Genomic DNA, 21,704 nt, shown 5'->3' with positions numbered 1-21,704 from the left:
AAGTCTCAAATGACTAAGGGTGGGAATGTAGCTCAGCAGTGCTATACTTACTACCATGCCCAGGGTTAGGTTTGACCCCTCATCACTTCACTGTCTTCCTTCTTTCTTTTCTTTTCTTTCTATCTATCTATCTATCTATCTATCTATCTATCTATCTGTTTTGTACAGTAAGTACCCCACCTACCCACCCACCCACCTATATATCTATCTAAACTAGTATCCTAAAAGACTCCAGTTATACCTGGGGAACCACTGATCTGTTTCCAATTCTTGTATTTTTTTTTTTTTACCAATTCTAGGAAGCACTATATAATATATAATACATAATGTATATTTGGCTTATTTCACCTAGCACATATGTTTCAGCTTTGTCTATCCTATTGCATCAATCATCATTCTTTAAATTGATATGAAAGATCTATAGGAGTTAATGTTGGATTCTGCTATCAGCCTTGAACTACTAGGAATAAGGCTGTGGACATTTATATAAAAGCCTGCAAACATTTATGCACAACCATGACCTTTCCCCTGGCCTCCAAACCGCCTCAGCCTCTGTTTGCTACCATTTTACTATCTCTAGATCAACTTTCCTAGAGTCCAACATGAGGTGCCACATGATATCTGCCTAACAGGCTACTTCCTAAGTTATACACAATCTCTTTAGATGCATTCACGCAAAGAAAAATATGAAGGTAGTTTTTAACTTTAAAGTGCTCAAGCTGTGCACAGTGGTGCACTCAGGAGGCAGAGACAGGTGGATCTCTGTAAGTTCAAGGCCAGACTAATCTACAAAGTGAGTCCAGGACAGTCAAGGCTACAAAGAGAAATCCTGTCTCAAAAACAAAAACAAACAACCCCAAAAAGCTTTAAAGTGCCCTTGTGAAGTCTGGATTCTTTCAAATGGTAAAAAGCCAGCCATGGTGCATAGAAGTTGTATTAATACATAAGAAAAAGAAAGCCAAGTGCAGAAGTAATGCCACAATATTAAGCATGTGCCTCGTACTCAGTAAGACATGCCTACAAGGGCAACAAGAGCTCATCAGAGCCACTTACAGTGTAGCCGGGGTTAGAGTTAGGGACTGAAGCTTGATGGGAGAAGAAATAACCTCAATATAAAATATGTGGACCTTCTGAAGACAAAACACCCAACCCAAACCAAAAGCAAAACTGTGCAAAGGGTGTTGAAGAACTAGAGACACATGCTGTGCTCCTAATGGAAAGCGGTTACACAGTACGTTTCCTGCCACAGACTGGTGTCTGGTTCCCTGAGTTCTCTCATAATTAAAATTTAGATTTCTGTTTCATCCTTTATCTTTTCTATTTCACTCTTATGTTTGTTTTCCCTCAGGTTTAAAATCCCTTAGTTGAATCTAATTCTGGGTTTTTAATTTTTTCTTTAATTAGAAGCCAAACAATAGCATTTAAGGATATATTCCCCCACATAGTTTTGACTAGGCTTGTCTGAACTGCCAAAGGCATTGTATTAAGATTTCCTACTAAAATCATATTTTTTTTACAGTCCTTTCTTACACACACACACACACACACACACACACACACACACACACACACACATTTTCTATAAATGCTATTGGCCCAAGGCTAAATCCCATTACTGAATGACCAGGACCAAATGGATGCTTTCTATCCTGAAAGACAGAGAAACAAGGGTCAACTCCCTCAGGCTGAAACACAGTGATGAGGGCAAAGTAGGCCACCATGCACGAGAGATCGTCTGCACTCAGTGTGCCCTTCCCGAAGTGATGCTTCTACAAGTGTGTGAGGAAGTTAGTAAGAGGTGCCTTCCTTCTAGATGAGTAAGAATCAAAAGGAGTCACAGTTAAATGACATCAATTGCTTACCAAAAACGACAACTAAAATTAATGTATTTTCAAATAAAAACTTAACAGAAGGCATGACGTTTTGGAAGGCACAGTTTAGGACAAGGGAAAACTCACCATAAAACTTGGACTTAGCCAGGATGCTACCACTAAGGCAAAATCCATCTTTCCGGTTACTAACATAGAAGGCAGATATTGGTGGGTGATGGGACACCTACGGAACACAGGAAAAATCATGACATTTAACAAAACAAGCATCCTATTGTGCTAGTATCAAAAGTCAAATCTCAGCATAAGAAGGAGTAGCTGGTAAGCAACAGAATGAATTGTAATCATTACAATAACCAGGTTTCTGTCCCCAAAGAAATCCACTGCCTGGCATTCACAGCATAGGGCAGGGGCCCCTTAAAAGTTAATCAACAAGTTGTGTGGAAATTATAATATACCACTTCTAGCTTGATATTATAATATAGCTTTAGGACTACACACACACACACACACACACACACACACACACACACACACACACACACACACAAAAGCACAGACGCACACAAGTACACACTGTTCTAAGTAACCAGTTTTTGTGCTGTAAAAAACTGTATGGAAGTCTTTGGTCCACTTGGACTTGAGTTTTGTGCAGAGTGATAAATATGGAACTATTTGCATTTTCCTACATCTAGACATTCAGTTAGACCAGCAACATTTGTTGAAGATGCTGTCTTTTTTCCTTGTACGTTTTTCACTCCTCTTTCAAAAATCAAGTGTCTGTAGTATGAGGGTTTATTTCTAGGTCTTCGACTGGATTCCAATGACCAACCCGTCTGCTTCCATGCCAGTACCGTGCGGTTTTTATTACTATTGCTCTGCAGTGTAGCTTGAAGTCAGGGATGGAGATACCTCCAGAAGTTGTTATTGTATAAGATTGTTTTTAGCTATTCTGGGTTTTCTGTTTTTCTATGTGAAGTTTAGAATTGTTCTTTCAAGGTCTATGAAGAACTGTGTTGGTATTTTGATGGGAATTGCACTGAATCTGTAGATTGCTTTTGGCCAGATGGCCATTATTACTATGTTGATCCCACTGACCCATGAACATGGGCATCTTTCCATCTTCTGATGCTCTCTTCAATTTCTTTCTTCAGAAATTTGAAGGTTTTTTTTCCATACAAGTCTTTCACTTACTTGGTTAGAGTTACACCAAGATATTTTGTATTATTTGTGGCTATTGTGAGGCTGATGTTTTCCTACTTTCTTTCTCAGTCCACTTACTGTTTTTATACAAGAGGGCTACTGATATTTTTTTAGTTAATTTTGTATCCAGCTACTTTGCTGAAGGTGTTTATCAGATGCAGGAACACTACTCCATTGCTGGTGGAAGTGCAAACTTGTACAACCAATCTGTCACTTTCTCAGAAAATTGGGACCCAGCTATACCACTCCCGAACATACACCTTAAAGATGCTCCACCATACAACAACAAGATTTGCTCAACTATGTTCATAGGAGCTTTATTAGTAATAGCCAGAATCTGGAAACAATCCAGATGTCCCTCAACTGAAGAATGGATAAAGAAATTCTGGTACATTTACACAATGGAATACTACTCAGCTATCAAAAACAAGAACATATGAAATTTGCAGGCAAATGGATGGAACTAGAAATGATCATCCTGAGTGAGGTAACCCAGACCCAGAACGATACACATGGTACGTGCTCATTTATAAGCAGATTGTAGTCATTTAGTACAGGATAAACATACTACAATGCAGAGATCCAAAGAAGATAACCAACCAGAAAGACCCAAGGGAAGATGCTTAAATCTCACTCAGAAGGGTAAATAGAATAGACAGAGATGGTGGTTAAAGAGAAGAAACAAGGTGGGAGAGGGAATTATAGCTGAGACCCCTAGCAGCAGAAGCCACAGAGACTGGGGAGGACACTCCCTAACTAGACAAGACAGCTAGTGGAGGCAGGAGATCACCAACCCACCACAAAAACTTTGATCCAAATCTACCCTGTCTACAAGACGAGCAGGGATAAAGATAGAAAAGATAGAGCAGAGATTGAAGCAATGGCCAACCAATGCCTGGCCCATCCCAAGACCCGCCCCATGGAAGAGAGGCAACCGAGTTGTCCTCTGTGAGGCTCCACCCAGCAGTGGTTCAAAACAGATGCTGAGACTCACAGCCACACATTGGGCAGTGAGTAGGAAGTCTTGTTGAAAAATGGGGGGAAGGGTAAAAGGATCTAGAGGTGACAAGAGCTCTACAAGGAGACCAACAGAGCCAACGAACCAGGGCCCAGAGGGCCATTGTAGAGGCTGAAGCACCAACCAAGGACCATGCATACACTGGAGCTAGGTCCTCCACACAGATGTAGCAGATGGGCAGCTCAGGCTTCATGTGGGTCCACTAGTGAGGGCAGTGGGGGGCTCTCTCTGACATAGACTCTGTTGCCTGCTTTTCCATTACATCCTCCTGACGGGACTGCCTTGCCAGGCCACAGGGGAAGAAGATGAATTCAGTCCTGATGCAACTTGATGAGCTAGGGTGGGTGGATGGGGGTGTGTGTGCTCCCCTTTCTGAGGAGCAGGGGAGGAGGGATGGAGGGAGGGTGGGACTAGGAGGAGAGCAGGGAGAGGGCTATGACCCAGAGGTAAAGTGAATAAATAAATAAAATAATTTTAAAAACCTATAACGGAAGCACCACATGCTGAGGAACAGTCAGGAGAGACAATCACGGAAAAAGTTCATTCACTGCAATCCAATGCCAGGCTAAGCACACACTGCTGACATGGGGACTGAGCCACAGCGGGGCAACTCTGCAGTATGTTAGAGAAGTGTTCAGGACTCAGCGTTCAGTGCTCACTCCGCCTTCCCTAACAAGAAGCTCAGCAGCAGTGATTTACCAAGTTAGCATTTCCAGATCCTTTTCTTAGCATGCACTTCTCATACCTGCTCAGCAATGTAGAAAGTTTTGCTGTTTGTCCTGGGATGAATCCATAAACAACGGAAAGTTTCACCAAGTATAGGATTATATGGTTTCTTCAGTCCCTGGTTCAAGAAAAAAACACAAGTTTAAAATTATACATACAGGTTCAAAGTTAAATTGTCTTGTCTGAAAGATCACCTTATAAAGTTTTACAGTAAATGAAAGTTACATGAAATAAAAATATGACTTCAATCAAGATAATGTCTAAATATAAATTTTGAAATTTCATGGTAAATGCCAATAAACAATCTAAAAATTATATATAAAAACTTAAAAAAAAGAAAGAGAACTCAAGAATGTACAGAGATGAAAGAACAATGGGGTGAAAAATGGCCAAAATATACTATAAGATTACACTGTGTGAAAATCTCAAAGAGTAATAAATAAAACTTTGAAACTAAGAAAGCAACTCTATGAGATGCAGGACATTCTTGTCAGATGCTGCCTCAAGACAGCAATGGGTGCTTTAAAATAAACCTGAGAACTGACTGGTCCAATGTCACAATCCCTTCATCTGTTAGAGGCTGAGTCTGGTCTGTATTTGGTTACTGCAAACAGTGCTGCAATGAACATGGAGGTGCAAGCATCTTTTGAATATTTACTGGGGGTTCACGCAGTATTAGAAATGCCAAATAATACAGTATTTGTACGTCAACATCTCCATCTTTTAGATTGTTTGAGGTGGCTCACAGACATAGTTCATAACATTCTTAGAAATAAAGCTAAATTTTCTAATTTCTGTTTGAAGCTCTTTTCATGATACTCTCTTGTGAACTAGTTCTCACTTACTGCTTGATCAGCACAATGGAAACGTACACATCTCCTGACTGAAGGAGTGTGAAATCTACTTCATTAATATCACACTTCTCTGTGGATACAGTGACTGCTGCATCGTTAGATTAGGGGTGGCGGGTTTTGTTTTGTTTTGTTTTTTGCTGGTGGCCTGTGCCTTTCCAGAGAATATTCGATTCTCATGATCTTTTTGGCACCGTTCCTTCAAGCAAGTTTCTCGCTCTTGCTTTCTTGTCCTTGGGACAGAGAAGCTGGGACCTAGGGAGTCAGGCTGCTCTAGCTGCGGCTGCTACCGTGTGCTTCCGTCTTAGGGCTCCTTACTCACACACGCCTGTCAGCCTAGTCTAATGACTACGGATGAATGATCACCAACATGAGCTGCACACGGATGCTTTTCAGAGTTCAGGTAGGTCTCCCGTGTGCTTCAACAGCAACACAGAGAAGGGCACTTGCCTCCCACTCTGGTGACTCACATGATATAAAGACAGAACGGAGCTCCACATGTGCCCACGGCAGCCGCATACCCACACAAAGGCACAAACACAGATTCTCCTAAAAGGAGGAAAAAGCAGCAAAGTATAAACCTTACCTTTGGCTTCTTATAGAATCCTGACAAATACCATTTCACGACTTTCTTCAAACGGAAATAGGGATTTTCCTCAAGAGCAGCTCTAAAAAACAAAATGGTAAATAGAAGCATTTTATGCAATCGCAAATTCTCTTTCATACTTACTATGACTTACAGTTAGAACCTAACTCATGTTTAAGCAAGCAGTAAAGCAGTCACGTGAATCTGCTGCTGCAGACAGTTAACACTGCCCACTCCTCAGTAGGGAGCCAGAGGTCCACTCCAAGTGCCCTGACCAATGGCTCACAGGCCTGTAGCTCTCACTCCAGGGGCCCCAATGCCTGTGTTCATATGCACATACCCCGGCTACAACAAACCTACATATCATTTTTAAAAGAGTAAAAGATTCAATCTTTAAAGAATCATTTTAAAAAATCTGGTTACCTTATTCCATTTATTTCTGATTCTTTGATATACTACCCAGGACAGTGATAAATATTTTTGGAAATTCTGAACCAAAGTTTCCAAAACAGGATTCTGTAGAACCCAGGGACTATCTGTGACTAAAAAATAAACACTCTCTGCTTTTCGTGTGGGCTGGAGATGTAATCTCTCAGCTTCCTGGTCAGGCCATCTGCTGCCATGCTTTCCCCCAAGATTATAAATTCTCTAAGGAACTGGGGGGGGGGAGGGAAGAACCCCCCCCAAAGGGGGAAAAAAGCCATCACCACCACCACCAACCCAAACATAACAAAGAAAAAAGCAAACAAGAAAATATCCCACATAGGCAAATATAGACTTGTGACATTTAAGGCCCTCAGTTGGAGAAAGATGATCAAGCCTTGCTCACGTGGTTGCATGTAACCTAAACGGTGTTAGAGGCTAACAGTGCACAGGGGAGAGGACAGCCCACTGTAGCCTCTCAGATCAAGGTGAGGCTGTGCCTCTGCTACAAAGCTCAAAGTGTGAGAAGAGTTAGGACAATCAACAGCTTCCAGCCACAGTCCTTCACCTTCCTGCACACGTTATCCGCTGACTTCCCACCTGAGCAAAGCACCAGTGTAACACCTAGTCTGTATAGAAGAAATCTGAAGGAGCCATGACTCAGTTTCCCTCCCCCCCCCCCACCATCTGACTATTGTTGCAATTGCTACGAAATAGTGATTGTGAATTTCAAAGTTGTCTTCATTTAGAAAAAGGCATTCTCTTTCACACGTGCATCTGAGAGTAGAATCTGAGTTTTGGAGAATTGTGCGAGGCTTACCGATGCAGATTTTAAAATCCAAATCACCGGACCAAAATTTAGCAGCACGGACATCATGCCGTGAGACCCGCAGATGTGGCAGCAGTGGAAGGCTGAGCACAAGACTGCTATTCCCCAGAGCATGGCCTACAGGTGTCACTCTTCCTCAGATGTCACCTACCTTGAGGCAGGGTCTCTCACTGGCCTTGCTGAGCCCCAGGAAGGCACCTGTCCCCACCTCCCTACTGCTAGGGTTACAAGCGCAAGCCACCACCCCTGGGTTTTTGTTACCTTCTAACAGCACGCAGGATTCTCGCTCTGGAAGGCTACTTACTCAGACAGGAAGTCCGCATGGTAGTAGTAATCGGAGAGCTTATCCAGGAAAGAACGGGGCTCCAATATGAAGGTGGGAAGAACCACCCTGGACAGGTCCATGCCGGGACGGACTTGCTTGAGCAGAGTCCAGATAAGGCTTTTATTCTCTTCAGACACGGTTTCCGTTTGAGAAGCCTCACCTGCCTTTAACAATCAACAACACCCGGAACTACTTTTAATACATTTATCTTAGATGCAGACACACAGACAAGAAGTGAATGACTAAGCCTGACTTTCAGGACCACTCCAAGCATTATGGCAATGTGCAAACAACCATTTAGGTAATAAAGTCTAGGCTATAAAAGTGAAGAGAGCTGTAAGAAAGACCAAAATAACAACATATAAAGAAGAACCGAATTCTATTGTTTTACTTGTTGAATTAAATTTATTTTTCTTCTGAGACAAGGTCTTACTATCTATCCCAGGCTGCTTTGAAACTTGCGCACTTCCTGCTTTGTTCTCCCACATGCTGCGATTACGGCACTGTACACCGTATTCAGCACTGTAGGTTACTGCTGCACATGCATTTACTTCTAGGCACTACTAATAGGAAGCGAGTTTTAAAGTTATGCTTATTTGCAATTTACTTTATACCTGGCAATGACTTGAAACAATATTCTATTTCAAAAACAAACTTGAAAATGTAAACTTAAAGTTTAGCAGACCACACTGGCAGTCGGGTATGATTTTGGTTGATGATAAATGCAAATACATTTCTCAATACACCTTTGAAAAGACACTGGCATATAAGTATTCTTTGGGGAAAACAATAAGCCAGGTAAACAATACCTGCAACTGTGTGGAAACTTTGTGGAGTTAGCGAGCTGGAGCCTGACAGTACGAGCGACTCACCTCTCCGAGCTCCTCGTGGCTCTGCTCCATGTACGTGGTCTCCTTTAAGGGCTCCACAGGCTCGGGCTCCAGGTAGGAGTCATCCTGGCGCTCTGATGTATCTGTATCACTCTCCTCACTTTTCCCCATCACTTCATTGTCAGACTCATCGTGCTCCTGATCGTTCTCTTTGTCAGACTTATCAGAGTACATATCTTGGTCCTTAAAGTGCTGCCTTTCAATTTCACTATCGTTCAACCTTAGCGGAACCATCACATGAAAGAACAAAGCAGACGAAGAATACAGGTCCATAAATCAGAGCAGCATGCAGTATTTACTGTAAGTTCACTGTGTGCTATGCACAGTTCTAAAGTTTACCTTACTTGATCTTTGAAACCAGTCCATTAGGCAGAATGTTCCTTTTCTTTTACAGATCAGCGAATAAAGGCACAAAGACATTTAACAGAAGCCTGCGACTGCAGAAGACGACAACCTAAGTAAGCTCTTGCCTCTCTCCTCTCCGGGCTAAAACATTCTCACAACATTTAGATACTGCATGCTACAGCTGCCCAGCTACTATTCTACAAACACATTACTGAAAGCAGCATCACTGCTGCACTTGGCTTGAAGAAAACACTAAGAGCATCAGGTTCTCAGCTGATGAAGTATGCCTTTCCACTGTCAAGAGCTCCGAAGGCACCAAAACCAACCGCTAAGAGTAAGACACACTTGAGCTGCTGCACCACTTTCAGTGGATTCCGCGTGACAACGCTGCTGCACGGGCCTGAGGCGACCAGCCACGGTGCTCTTTCCCTTGGGGGTGTTCATAGAGGTCTGTTTTCCTGGTAGTCCTTCTTATTTGTCCTATTATTCTTCTCACTCACAGTCAAGGCAACAACAAGGTGACCAGGGATACAGTGCCAGGAGGAGAATTGGACAAAGCACCAGCCTAGAAACCGCAGAATGAGATGCCTCCTCCAAATGCGCCTAATTTATTATTAGTCATCCTGAAAGTTCTTAAGAATAATAAAACAATGGAGAACTTTTTCAATAGCAAAAGGAGGTGGTTAAAAAAATCCCCTCAATTACATGAAGGGTCTTTACCAAAGGCAGAGCCCATTCAAGGAAAAGGTAACTCGGACAAAAATTAAAATAAAAGTGGAATTTTAATTCCTACAATACAAAACTCCACATGGCGTAGCATATTATTGAAGGGCAATCTCTGGTGTCCTCCTAGATATAGATGACCCTATAGATTGGCTAGTACACCTTGTCCACCTCTCCCCTATACAGGAGTGTGCGAGGGAGGGGATAAATTGTTAGTCATCAATGGGAAGGTGTCAGACATTGACTAACAGCAAAACGTATATTTTACTGAGGACGGTCTCTGGCTCCTGGGCTCACCCTGAGAATGTAATATCTGCCTGTGCCAAGTACTGTGTACTGTGTACTGTGTATTCTACATGCCTGATTGCATCACTGACCCCGTGAATCTACTCCATAGAAAATGTGACCACAACACACTCCCTGCTTCAAGATGTGTATAACAATCTAGACTGCTTGCCTGCAAACACACTCAGATCCGAACTGCCGAAGTGTTTGTCTCTGTCACCACCGAATCCTTGCCCACCAAGTCTTTAAGGACCCTTGCCCCAGGGACCCCCATACCCAACTGGGGTGGTCCGTGGCATCGAGTTATACTTAATGTTTCTCTGATAGGCTTAATTGTAAGGGGAAAGATTCGGGGAGCAAAGGAAAGGACAAGTTCAGCTTAAGGAATATGCCAATAGACCCGAAATAAAGGTTTAAATGATAAAAAGGAGAGAAGGGTGGGGTTTTTTTTTCTACAAAGCAACAAAAACCATCCAGTACCTGAAAAAAAAATCTGTGCGGTTTTGCCAGAGAAATATGTTAATATTAGCAACAGTGAATAATTCAAGAAGTAAAATCACAAACCAGATAAGGTTACCACTCAAAATGCTTCCATAGGACCTGGAGAGGCTCAGTGGTTAACAGAACTGGCTGCTCCTCCAAAGGACCCAGGTTTAATTCCCAGCACCCATGCCATGTGCAAGTCCTGTCCCAGGGGCTCTGACGCCCTCTTCTGGCCCCTGAAGGCACTGCAGGAATGTGGAGCACAGACAGAGCGCCCACACACATAAAAAAGCTTCACAAAAGGCCATTACAGAACATGCTCTGAGAAGAACAATGGAAGGAAAGATGTGTCTCGTTGTTTTGAGGCCAGGAAGCTTCACGTGGGATAGAATATTCAAACTGGTCTTGAAATAGGATTATAATAGGAGGAGACAGCAAGAAATAGAAAATTCCCTTAACTGAAGTTATACCATGCACAGAGACAAAGTAACTACTCAGCATACTTGTAGCTGGAAAAAAAGAACAATGCACGCCAGCCAGAAGAAAGAAAGTAAATCCCTGTGCCTGGTTTACAGCAAATAAACTACTGTTAAAGGCTTTAAGAGCCATGATAATAGGACAAGCAAATTTCAACATTACACATTACTAAGGCAGTAGAAACGACAACCAGTTTAATGAGCATAATCACATTAGCGGCAACAGCTACTTACTGGAAGTTGTCACCACTGTGGAGATTGTTAGCCCGCAGTAAGCCATACAGAGTCACGTGTGTGTTGTCTGATGATATGCTCAGGTCATGCTCCTTCCCTTCCCTGATCATTGTACGCTTAAGGAGACTAGAACATTTCAAGGCCAACTCCAAGGCATCCATCCAACACCTTCCTAGAAGAACACGGATTTACAAGCAAGAGGATTAATGAAGCCAGCATGCATTTCACTTAACCCCCTTTAAATATACTGGGTATTTGACAAAGAAGCACTGGAAACATTGATTTAAATGTAAAAGTTTGCCAGGGCTTTAATGCAATGTTTTGCTTTTTAAACAATAAGCACTTAAAAAATCACAATAAATAGGAGACAGCATGTACTATGCAAGCATATCCAATCTAACATAAATACACTTCATCTCCTTAGAACATTAACATGTAATTTCTTTTTTGTTGTTGTTGTTTTGGTTTTGGACAGGGTCTCTCTTTACACAGGGTCTCTCTGTGTAGCCTTTGGCTATCCTGGACTCACTTTGTAGACCAGGCTGGCCTTGAACTCACAGTGATCCACCTCCCTCTGCCTCCTGAATGCTGGGATTAAAGGTGTGCGCCACTCCCAGCTTAACATGCAGTTTTAGAGTATCAAATAAGGTATATAAAGTACATTGGAGAGAACATGTTTCTACTATAAACTAACTGAACTGTCTCTTTGTTGGCAGCAGGTTAAGCATCCACTCTTCGGGCACATATAAAAATAATTTGTTAATCTGCACGCCTCAATCACAAGCCTTGTTGTGACAATCCACACACACTCTAGTCACAGAGATCACATCCACCCAGCACTCCATGACTGCTCCATTCCCTTCCTCCTCCCGGCACGTGCTTCTCTCTCACTGCCTCTGCTCTTCTGTTTAGATTTCACATATAGAAGAAGAAAGCATGCAATACGTGCCCTTCTGAGTCTTCTTTAGTCTGCTTAACACCAACGTTTTAAGTCAAGAAAACACCTATAGAATGCTATCTTAGCTGCCATCACTGCCAACGTTAAAAGCTTTTTTTCACAATTTAAAATTGTTATCAGTGAAATTATGAAATACGTTGATATATTTAAGTATTGTTAAAATTCATACATACTTATTTCAAAATCTGGCAGAAAATTAAACTATATTAAGCATGTTCATAGTGGTATCTCACATTTCTGCAGTAATTTTCTAGTATCCTAGCAGTCAGCACGGGAAGGGTCTAAGACGCCCTACATCCAGCTCATCTCAAGTATAAAGGGTGACAGTAAGGAACAAATTCATCACCGTCACTTCTAAAGCTTTCAGGTTAAGTTCTCTTTTCTCTCTCTCTCTTTCTCTCTCTCTCTCTCTCTCTCTCTCTCTCTCTCTCTCTGTGTGTGTGTGTGTGTGTGTGTGTGTGTGTGTGTGTGAGAGAGAGAGAGAGAGAGAGAGAGAGAGAGAGAGATAAAGTTGTTTGTATTTTGGTTTCTTATGTAAAATGAAACCAAACCAGTGTTATGTATTCCACAAAGGTTAACTTAAAGTATGACAGCTTATAATTGAGTATCTCTATTAAAATGATGTATAACAAATTACTACAAGGAATACTATTAAGTCCCCAAAGCATTAACAGGTCAGGAGAGTGCGAGAAAACCTGAGCTGCTAACTCCGCCCAGTTATATATGTCCTTCCTATCAGAGTTCTTGACTGCAAAGCTAACAGGTAAAGTACTTCGCATTCTACATAGTTATGATTACAGGATTTTGCTTCAACTATCCTATGAACACATGATTTCCTCCAATGTTAACACAAGTAAGACAAAACATAAATCCTTAGAGACAAGAGCCAATCCATGAGAAAGCATTTACCATCTGACTCTGAAGTAGCTCGGATAATCAAGTAGCTGCTAGGTAAAGGCTGGGTTATGGATCCAACTGCTTCGCCCTTTGGACCCTAAATGAGAAAATAGGTGATACAGAGTAAGTATTGAGATGGGCCAATGATGTGTCAGCCGTTAGTACTCCTATCAGATATGGGTTACATCAGGCACAAATTATCATTAATTACATCTGTCTTAAGAATGCTAATGTTTAGTATTAAAGTCTTTCCCAACAAATAAGCCTCCTTAATAGAAAATTAAACAAATGATAGCATTTATCACTTAAATATTATCTTACATATTGCTCATATATTAAAGAAAACCTAATATTTAACATACTGACAAAATTTTAACAGAATTTCTATCTTACAAGCTTTACTAAGTGAGAAATACTGAATTACTAAAAGTTTGAAAAAAGTCACTGGAAATAGGTAAAAGGAACTGAATTTTGACTGGATCTAGGGGAAAATAGATAGCCCCATTATAATCAGTTGCTATTTGTTTTAAATATCAATCACAAAAACCTTTACATTTTTCCAAACCAAGAAATAAAAGAGAATCACTTCATAACTGTGGTTATTTCAAAACACTCACACACCTCTCCCCTTCCCCCCGCTCCCCTCTCACTATCACCAGTATCACTAAGGCTCAATTGAGGTGCAATGCAACCCCTAGAATAAGGAATCACTAGGTTCTAGAGTTGGACTCCCTAGATTTTACTCTTGACACTTACTAGGAGAAAGACTAACAACGTAAGCACTTTGGATTCCATCTTTAGCTGCATGCTGCTTAAAACTATGAGGATGAAACAAAAGACTCCATTCAAAATACCTCATCCATGGGTTAAGCTTTTGTTCTGTCCACACATGTTGCTCATATATTTAAAAAATCTAAAATGTACCATACTAACACAATTTAATGTTAACAATTATCATCCTATAGCTATCACTAGGTGAGAAATACTGTATCTCTAGAAGTTTAAATTAGGTAGCTAGACATTTAGTTGTAACTCAGCAATAAGAACTGAAATAATTCAGTAATTTTACATTTATTCCTCAATGAATCCTGACTACTCTGATAAAAAGCCCAAATCTCTTCCTAGGTACATCGACACTGGGTAGAGTTAGCCCTTTATGCAAGATGAACTAATTAGTCAGCCTAGACACTAAAGCAACACTCTCACTGTGAAACTTAAGGGTTGGTGATTTGGTTAAAGAAAGCTGCCTCTCGTAAGAGCAAGCAGGACAGCTTCTGCTCTTAGACATCCCATCACTACAGGGAAGGCCACAAGAGTAAGTGGCAGTCTCTGCATTAGGCCACCACTCCGATGGAGAACAAAGATGCAGTCAACATTACACAAAGTTACAAGGAAGAAAGAGGAACCATGATTCATAAAAACATAAATTTAATCTTCAGTGAGAAAATAGAAAGTAAGATGCAATATATTGGAGAAATGTTTTCAGGAAAATTGTTTTAAGTCTTAAAAGCAAGAGAAAGGCTTTTTGGTACACGTTTGATTTCAGACAGCGACCGAAGGCATCTGATTGACTTACCTTACTTCTCCTTTTATCTCAAAAAGTGCTCACATACATACCTTCACTGCCCAAATAGACTGCTCCAAAGGATGGAAAAGCTTGAAACAAAAGCCATCCTTCTTTGATGGACGTTCAATGATCTCACAAGCATTCAGAAGGACCGTTCCAACCCACTGGCCATTTTTTTGTGTTTTATAGATAAGGAGCACGCCGGGTTTTAGCACACACCACAGCTTGGTCCAGCTCTTCAGGGTGCCACGAATCTACAGAAAGACGAGCTCACTTTAGAGACTGACGCTGCTTCCTCTTTCTAGACTGCAGAAAAACCAATAGAAGAACGGCTGCCAAGATGTTCTGATCTAAAGTTCTGTGCATATGCCGCTACTCTGACTAGGCCTTCAGTTAAGGGCTGCTGCATGGCATGCACTGCAGATGTGTGGAGCTGTGATGGTTCCTGATGCTAAGACACTCAGGTTTTCATTGAATAGGAGGCCAAAGTTTCAAATACATGAAGTAGAAGCCCTAACTGCCTTGATCACTTCAAGGGTCACTAAAGTAAACTTCCATAGTACTGAAATTATTCTTTTTGTAACAGTTGTTACATCTGTAATTTCCGTGAATACATGCTCATTCTGTCTTTCCTAACCTTGCTTTTCTGGAACCTCTCCCTAGTTCCTAACGCTGGCCTCCTCAGGTAACTGTTGCTAAGGTGTGCTCTGTAATGTCTAGGAGGAAGCCTTCAAGTGTAAGCACATTACTTACGTCTATGAAATGCTCCTCATCTTAGGCTCTAATGCCACCACAGCTTTTATCAAGTTTCTCTCTCACTTTCTACGCCTGTACTCATTAAAGGTTGCTGCTGGGCAACTCACTGGCTTTGCAGTGCTGAAGAGGATGCCAGGACAGCATTCAGATTACAGGAGGAGCTCTCTCCTCACATTTACTGACTGCACACACATGAATTGTGAATGTACATTAATATAGGATAAATGAATACAGGACTCCTTAAGGAATATAGTGGGCAGAACCATATTAATCCAAGATATAGAGTGTTAGGAAGTGAGACTCTGAAGCAAAAAAAAAAAAAGAGAGAGAGAAATCATCAAGAAAAGGTGTGTGTGTACATCTTCCCCTATGAATGAGATGGTAAGTTAAGAGAATCAAAGGAAAGATAGTTATCCTGACATAATTTTCTTGATCTTGGAGATGTAACAACAGAAAAGGGGGCCAACTATCAGAAATTAAGGTAGGGCTTAAAAGGCCAGCCACGGAGTCGGGTGTTGGAGTGTACACCTATATATTCCCAGCATGTGGATGTGCAGGCCAGAGGACTGCCATGTGTCCAAGGCCAGCCAGGGCCACACAGCAATGCCTTACTCCAGAATAACAAAGTGTGTCGGGGCGGGGAGGTGCGACCCACCCGTCCTGGGTGTGCCTGGGGACTTGGAGAGTTAGGTAAGTTTGACTCTGGTAAAGAAAACAAGTAGGATCCAGGGCCTGTATGCTCTTAAGGAGAGAGAAAGAAAGCTGGAACTTCCTTTCAGCACACAACTGAAGAAAGCCCGTGCAGTATCAATGTGTGAAACCACGGTGAAGGCTCTCACTGTGGTGGGGGAACTTTTGCTGTCATATATTTAGGAATCATTCGGTAGCAGTTTTGCTAACTCAAATTTACTTTCAAAATTGGGAGTAAAGATTTCTGCAGCTTTCCCTCAGCTGAGGACGATGAAGAAGACAGAGAAAAAGGAACCAGAACAGCAGTGAGTGCTTTTCAGGTGCAAACTCGTCCTCATTTCATATATAATACAAACTCTAACCTGCAGTAACACCAAATGGCAAGTGGAGTAACAATGTATTCCTATAATGGTTACATTAGATAACACGGCAGGTATCACACTAAGCCAAAGGCGGAACAGGCTGCTGTGCCTGTGCTGTTATAGAGAGTTCCTTTTCCCTGTGAAGACTGGCACACAGAACACAAAAACAGTTTCCCTCCTGAGAATCCATCGTCTGTTTTGCCTCGCCCTTTCTCATCCCGTGAGTAAACATTCAGCTAGAGCGCAAACCCAAGCCCTGACCTTCAACCAGTCGGCCATGACAATGACAGAGGGGTCAGTGATGGTGCTGAGCAACTCCTTCGTGGCTCTCTTCTTCTCTTCTCGGTAATTTTTCTTTTGTACCTAATGTAACATGAATAGAAATAAAGTACTTGGTACGGAACAATTTCCTCTTACAATCCAGCATTTAAGATAAAAACACTAGACCAGAGCTTCCCACGATCCAGGTTAGAGTCGGCTTTCTATGGTGACACGGTCCAGACCTCTGTATCCTTCTAAATCACTTCTAGGCTTCCAGACGCACACAATCTATAGAAATGCACAGCTTCTCTGTGTTTAACACAAAGCATCTCCCGTTTGACTTTTTTTTTTTTTTTGAGAGTTTCTCTGTCTACCATGTTCTTTTCACTGGGCCACAGGAGTCCTGGCTTAAGTAAGACACTGGCAGCGTTCACACTGAGCACATCAGTGTGCTGTTACACTCTCGACTCACACCCACAACACTACTTCATTTTATCACCACAATAAGCTGTCCGAGTAGAATTATTATTAAGCCTCAATTTACATGCAAGGACACCGAGGCAGAGGAAGCAACGTGCCCCAAATCAAGCAGACAGCAGGATCCCAGGCTGCGCTCTAAATCACCAGGCTGTCTTTCCAGTGCACACTCAGGGTAGAAAACTTCTGAGCTACTACTAGCTTTTGTTCACACAAGCAACGCTGCACTTGCTCCCAAGTGGAAATGGTGCCCTTTTTCTTTTTTTCTTTTTATCGTTTTTTTATTAATTCATTCCTATTACATCTCAATTGTTATCCCATCCCTTGTATCCTCCCATTCCTCCCTCCCTCCCATTCTCCCCTTATTCCCCTCCCCTATGACTGTGACTGAGGGGACCTCCTCTCCCTGTATATGCTCATAGGGTATCAAGTCTCTTCTTGGTAGCCTGCTATCCTTCCTCTGAGTGCCACCAGGCCTCCCCATCCAGGGGACGTGGTCAATATGGTGGTACTCTTTTTCTTACTAAAATCTAAAACAGAAATAATTAAGAAACCATGAGATCAATTTGTTCAAAATATTAAACATTTTACTTTCATAGATAAAATATTTCTTTGAATTAACCCAAGAATGCAAAAGTGAGATAATAGTTTTATTGTTGTTTTGATATTTGGATGGGGAAAGAGTAATAACCTATTAGTGTTTACATTTTTTCCTTAAATGATAAGACAAAATCAAGTTAAATTTAATTAAGATTATATACATAGTTATTGTCATTTTATTTGGGGGTATTTATTTTTATTTTGTGTATGTTTGTCCATCACATGCATGTAGTGCCCATAGAGGCAAGAGATCTTCTGGAACTGGAGCTTCAGAGAAAGTTGCTAGCTGCCATGTGGGTCCTGGGTACTGAACTCAGTCCTCTGGATGAGCAGTCAGTGCTATTAAATAAATTTACTATGAGACTGATGATACAAACACACACAGAACTAGCCACAGAACACAGATGGATGTGATGGATAAGCAGGGACCAGGAGAGAATATGTGTCCTTTAAGCACCAAGTTCCACAGCCATTTGGGAAGGTAACCTTAACAGTAGACATTTCTTAAGAGAATCTGGACTATCACTGTCTCAAAATTTAAAGCATGATACAGGTCAAACAAAATCTATACATGTATTGGCTTGGAAACCAGTAAACTAATTTAAATAGATGACAGAAATGTTCACTGGGTGTCCATATACAATGAGGTGCTCTCGCTACTCTGTCAATACTGTGAAGAGACACTGGCTTCAGAGCTGTGCTGTGGCTAGCTGTGGCCTAAAGCCGCCTGCTCTCAGTCATCAGAAAGCCTCATCATCTGACCTCACCATACCATAAGAACATCAACAGTTTGCTTGTGTGTTAGCCTTTCCATCCCTCTGGAGTTTTCCCTCTCCCTACAGGAGGACACACATAAAATTGTCATACTGGCCCATTTTCAAAAGCACATCCAGGCACACTGTGAGAGGAGCACAGACTTTGCTATGAGACCTTGTCTCCCAGCACCAGAAGCTATCGCCGTAAAGTCCCACCAACATGACTGCGCAAACATGAGCTGAGCAAGGACACCACCAATGAGCGCATCAACGTGGACAGGGCAAACCCCACCAGGCAACTGAGGGAAGCTGGGATCAGAAGCAGTAGCCTTCCTCAGGGAAGAGCACACCACTTGACTGTTCACTGCTAACGGCCAGCCCTGAAAACACACAAGTAACACTATATGGCTGAGTAGGTTCTGCTTAGGAATATATATATATATATATATATATACACGCACATGCATTAACAAAATTAACAAAAGAAGAGGCCGTGAACTTTGAGGAGAGCAGAGGGAGGGGTATATGGGAGGGTTTAGAAGGGGAAAGGGAAGGGAGAAATGTAATTATAATATAAAAAAGAGGTTAAAAATAACTACAGAAACTAACCTTAAGAGACTCTTTCTTAGTGAGTTTACTTGATGTTGAATTGTCCTTTTCTGAGCCATTATAAAGTTTAGATTCAGACTGAGATGAAAATGAGATAAAGAGAAGATAATTAAAACTCACATTTATTTTACATACCACGTTAAATTTAACATTACTTTTCTTACACTCTTCCTATTTACTGAGTGAAGCAAATGCAGATTTTCAATATAGTTTTCCCCACATGGTGTGTGTGTGTGTGTGTGTGTGTGTGTGTGTGTGTGTGTGTGTGTGTGTTATGTTTTCACACGCACACTCAAAAGTTAATCTACAATGTGAAGTTAATATTTCTAAATTTTATACTGTATTTCTGTGAACATTTCTAAGAAAACATACAATTGTCCAGTTATTCTTAGTATAAAAATTGCCAAGGAAGTGTTAAAATGACTGTTGAAAAATGCTCAGCAAAGGAAACCGTGTAAGTCTCATCAAATTGACACATACACGACCCACCACCCCACCTAAGACTAAGCCATTTACCCAGGGCTTCCTCCCATCTTTCTAGCGGGCTTAAATTAAGATTACTGACAAGTTGTAGGTTTTATATTTAAAGTTAATAGTTATTTAGTCTTCATAAAACCTTAAACATTGAACAGCACGTGCTCCTCTATTCATTTTTCATGATCAAAAGAGAGGGTCATAGAGGCTGATTTCTCAGTCACTGTCATTAACACAGGAGTGACAAAACCCAGCTCTCCCTATGCAATGTCCGGTCTTTCGCTAGCGTACAAGTGCATACATTCGAGAGCCATCTCTGTAAACCTTAGAAGAACAATATCAATCTACTTTTGCAGTGTCCTGCAATTTTTTTCATTTTTACCACTGTCAGACATAGGAAAGCACACTGACATTCTTAGTAACACCCCGGGTACTGAGGGTTACATGGGACTTGATCCAAATGGTGGCTTCCAAATGTTCAACAGCCAGACCTACATAATATCATCAGCTATAACCGAGAATTAAACATTTGAATACAAACTCCTTCACTGAACTTTAGGGCCCATGGTGACAGCACCATATTTATTCACTGATAGGTAGGCAGTGTACCAGCTGAAGAAAAGAAATTAGCTAAACATTTTTTGGCCAACTAACAGAATGAAAATGTCATTAAAGCTTATTTATCTTATTTATGGTGGTTGGTACAAAATACCTTTACATAAATAGGGCATAAAAGAGGTTATGATGATGGCAGTAATTGACAGGAAACAGACTGAAAATACTTTTCAACACAAAAAAAGAGAGGTCAACCTGGTTAACCTCTGAAGTTGCTAACCTAACTTGAAATGCCACATTGCTTGCTCTCATGATGATGCATAAGCTGTGATACCAAAGCATTTTATGCAATTCCTCCCACTATACAGCTATCTGTTTCCTCTGTGGACTCAGGCCCCATGATGACACAGCCACTGTCAGAGGAACGCAGTGCCTTACAACTGTCACAGAGTCTACTTCTTCCACACGGGAGAGTGCACTTCAGAGAACACTATGTAATGAAGAACACTCATGTTGGTGCAGCTAATGGCTGCTTACTACTTGCAAGGTGCTATGTTAAGCACTGCGCATGCGCCACTTCTCTTATGGAATAGCGATAATACTCCCTGTATGATATGGAAAGAACATCTACAGATTAAATGTCTTTCCCAAATCATAGACACCAAATAGATAAGCAGGACTTTGTACGTTGGCTATCTAATTCTGAGCTTCATGGTTTTGGTAATCTTACTATATTGGTTTACTGCTTTTAAAAGTTCTTCATACAGAATAGCAACCAGAATCAAATGTAAGTTATCTTTATAAATAAGAAAAAATTGTCCCCACCAACTCCAAGCGACAAGACCTGGTTTGGCTATTAAAAGATAAATAGGCTAGAGGCATGCTGTGAGAGGCTGCAAATCAAGACACAGATAACTTTAGCAGGCTCAGACAATCCTGTGCAGTCGAGCAGTGACAAACAATGAGCCCAATACCACAGCCTTAGCTTTCTGAACAAGTACATTATTTTTCTTAAACTTTGTTCCTGGGGTTGAACGTATGGCCTCTTGCATGCTAACAATGCTCTAACATTGAGCCATACCAACTACCCCTTTTTTCCTTTTTAATTTTTGAGAAAAGGTTTATACTAAGCTGCCCACGTTGGCCTTGAACTTACAATCCTCTGGCCTCAGTCTCTTAAGGAGCTGTAATTGCAATTATGTCCCACTAGGCCTGACTCTGAATTAACACGTATTTAACCAAACAAAAAAAAAAAAAAACAAAAAAACCAAACCAACCAAACAAACAAAAACCCATAAAGCCTCTTTGTTTATGTTGATGATGCCTCACTACAGTAGGCTTCTCTTCCTTCATAAACATGGCTGGCCATCATCTTAATAGTGACCACAGGGTTTTTAATACATAGCATTTCTTGAATCTGTTAGATGGCTTTAGAATGCTTAGCATGCCTCCCACCTCTCTTAACCATCATGGCCTTACAGGCAATATAACTTTAAGAAGTCTTAAAGTCTTAGGTC

The 21,704-nt window shown here is 41.3% G+C and overlaps 1 protein-coding gene across 8 annotated transcripts in view; it reads right to left on the bottom strand.

The window, feature by feature from the left end:
• The window catches only part of OSBPL8 (oxysterol binding protein like 8), a 122,485-nt gene that overhangs the window by 21,028 nt on the left and 79,753 nt on the right, over positions 1-21,704 (bottom strand). For all 8 annotated transcript variants that reach the window (XM_084797055.1, XM_084797054.1, XM_084797056.1 and 5 more), the window contains 10 exons: positions 19,159-19,236; positions 16,718-16,819; positions 14,699-14,902; positions 13,094-13,178; positions 11,227-11,398; positions 8,663-8,900; positions 7,770-7,954; positions 6,214-6,295; positions 4,796-4,894; positions 1,959-2,055 (listed from right to left, as the gene is read on the bottom strand). In XM_084797055.1, the coding sequence (XP_084653181.1) occupies positions 1,959-2,055; positions 4,796-4,894; positions 6,214-6,295; positions 7,770-7,954; positions 8,663-8,900; positions 11,227-11,398; positions 13,094-13,178; positions 14,699-14,902; positions 16,718-16,819; positions 19,159-19,236 (1,342 nt within the window). The remainder of the gene's footprint in view (positions 1-1,958; positions 2,056-4,795; positions 4,895-6,213; positions 6,296-7,769; positions 7,955-8,662; positions 8,901-11,226; positions 11,399-13,093; positions 13,179-14,698; positions 14,903-16,717; positions 16,820-19,158; positions 19,237-21,704) is intronic.

This window comes from Acomys minous, assembly GCF_964271855.1.
Source record: "Acomys minous genome assembly, chromosome: 9".
Taxonomy (NCBI): Eukaryota; Metazoa; Chordata; class Mammalia; order Rodentia; family Muridae; genus Acomys; species Acomys minous.
Note: the sequence above shows the minus strand (reverse complement) of the source record. Positions and strands in the feature narration are given on the sequence as shown.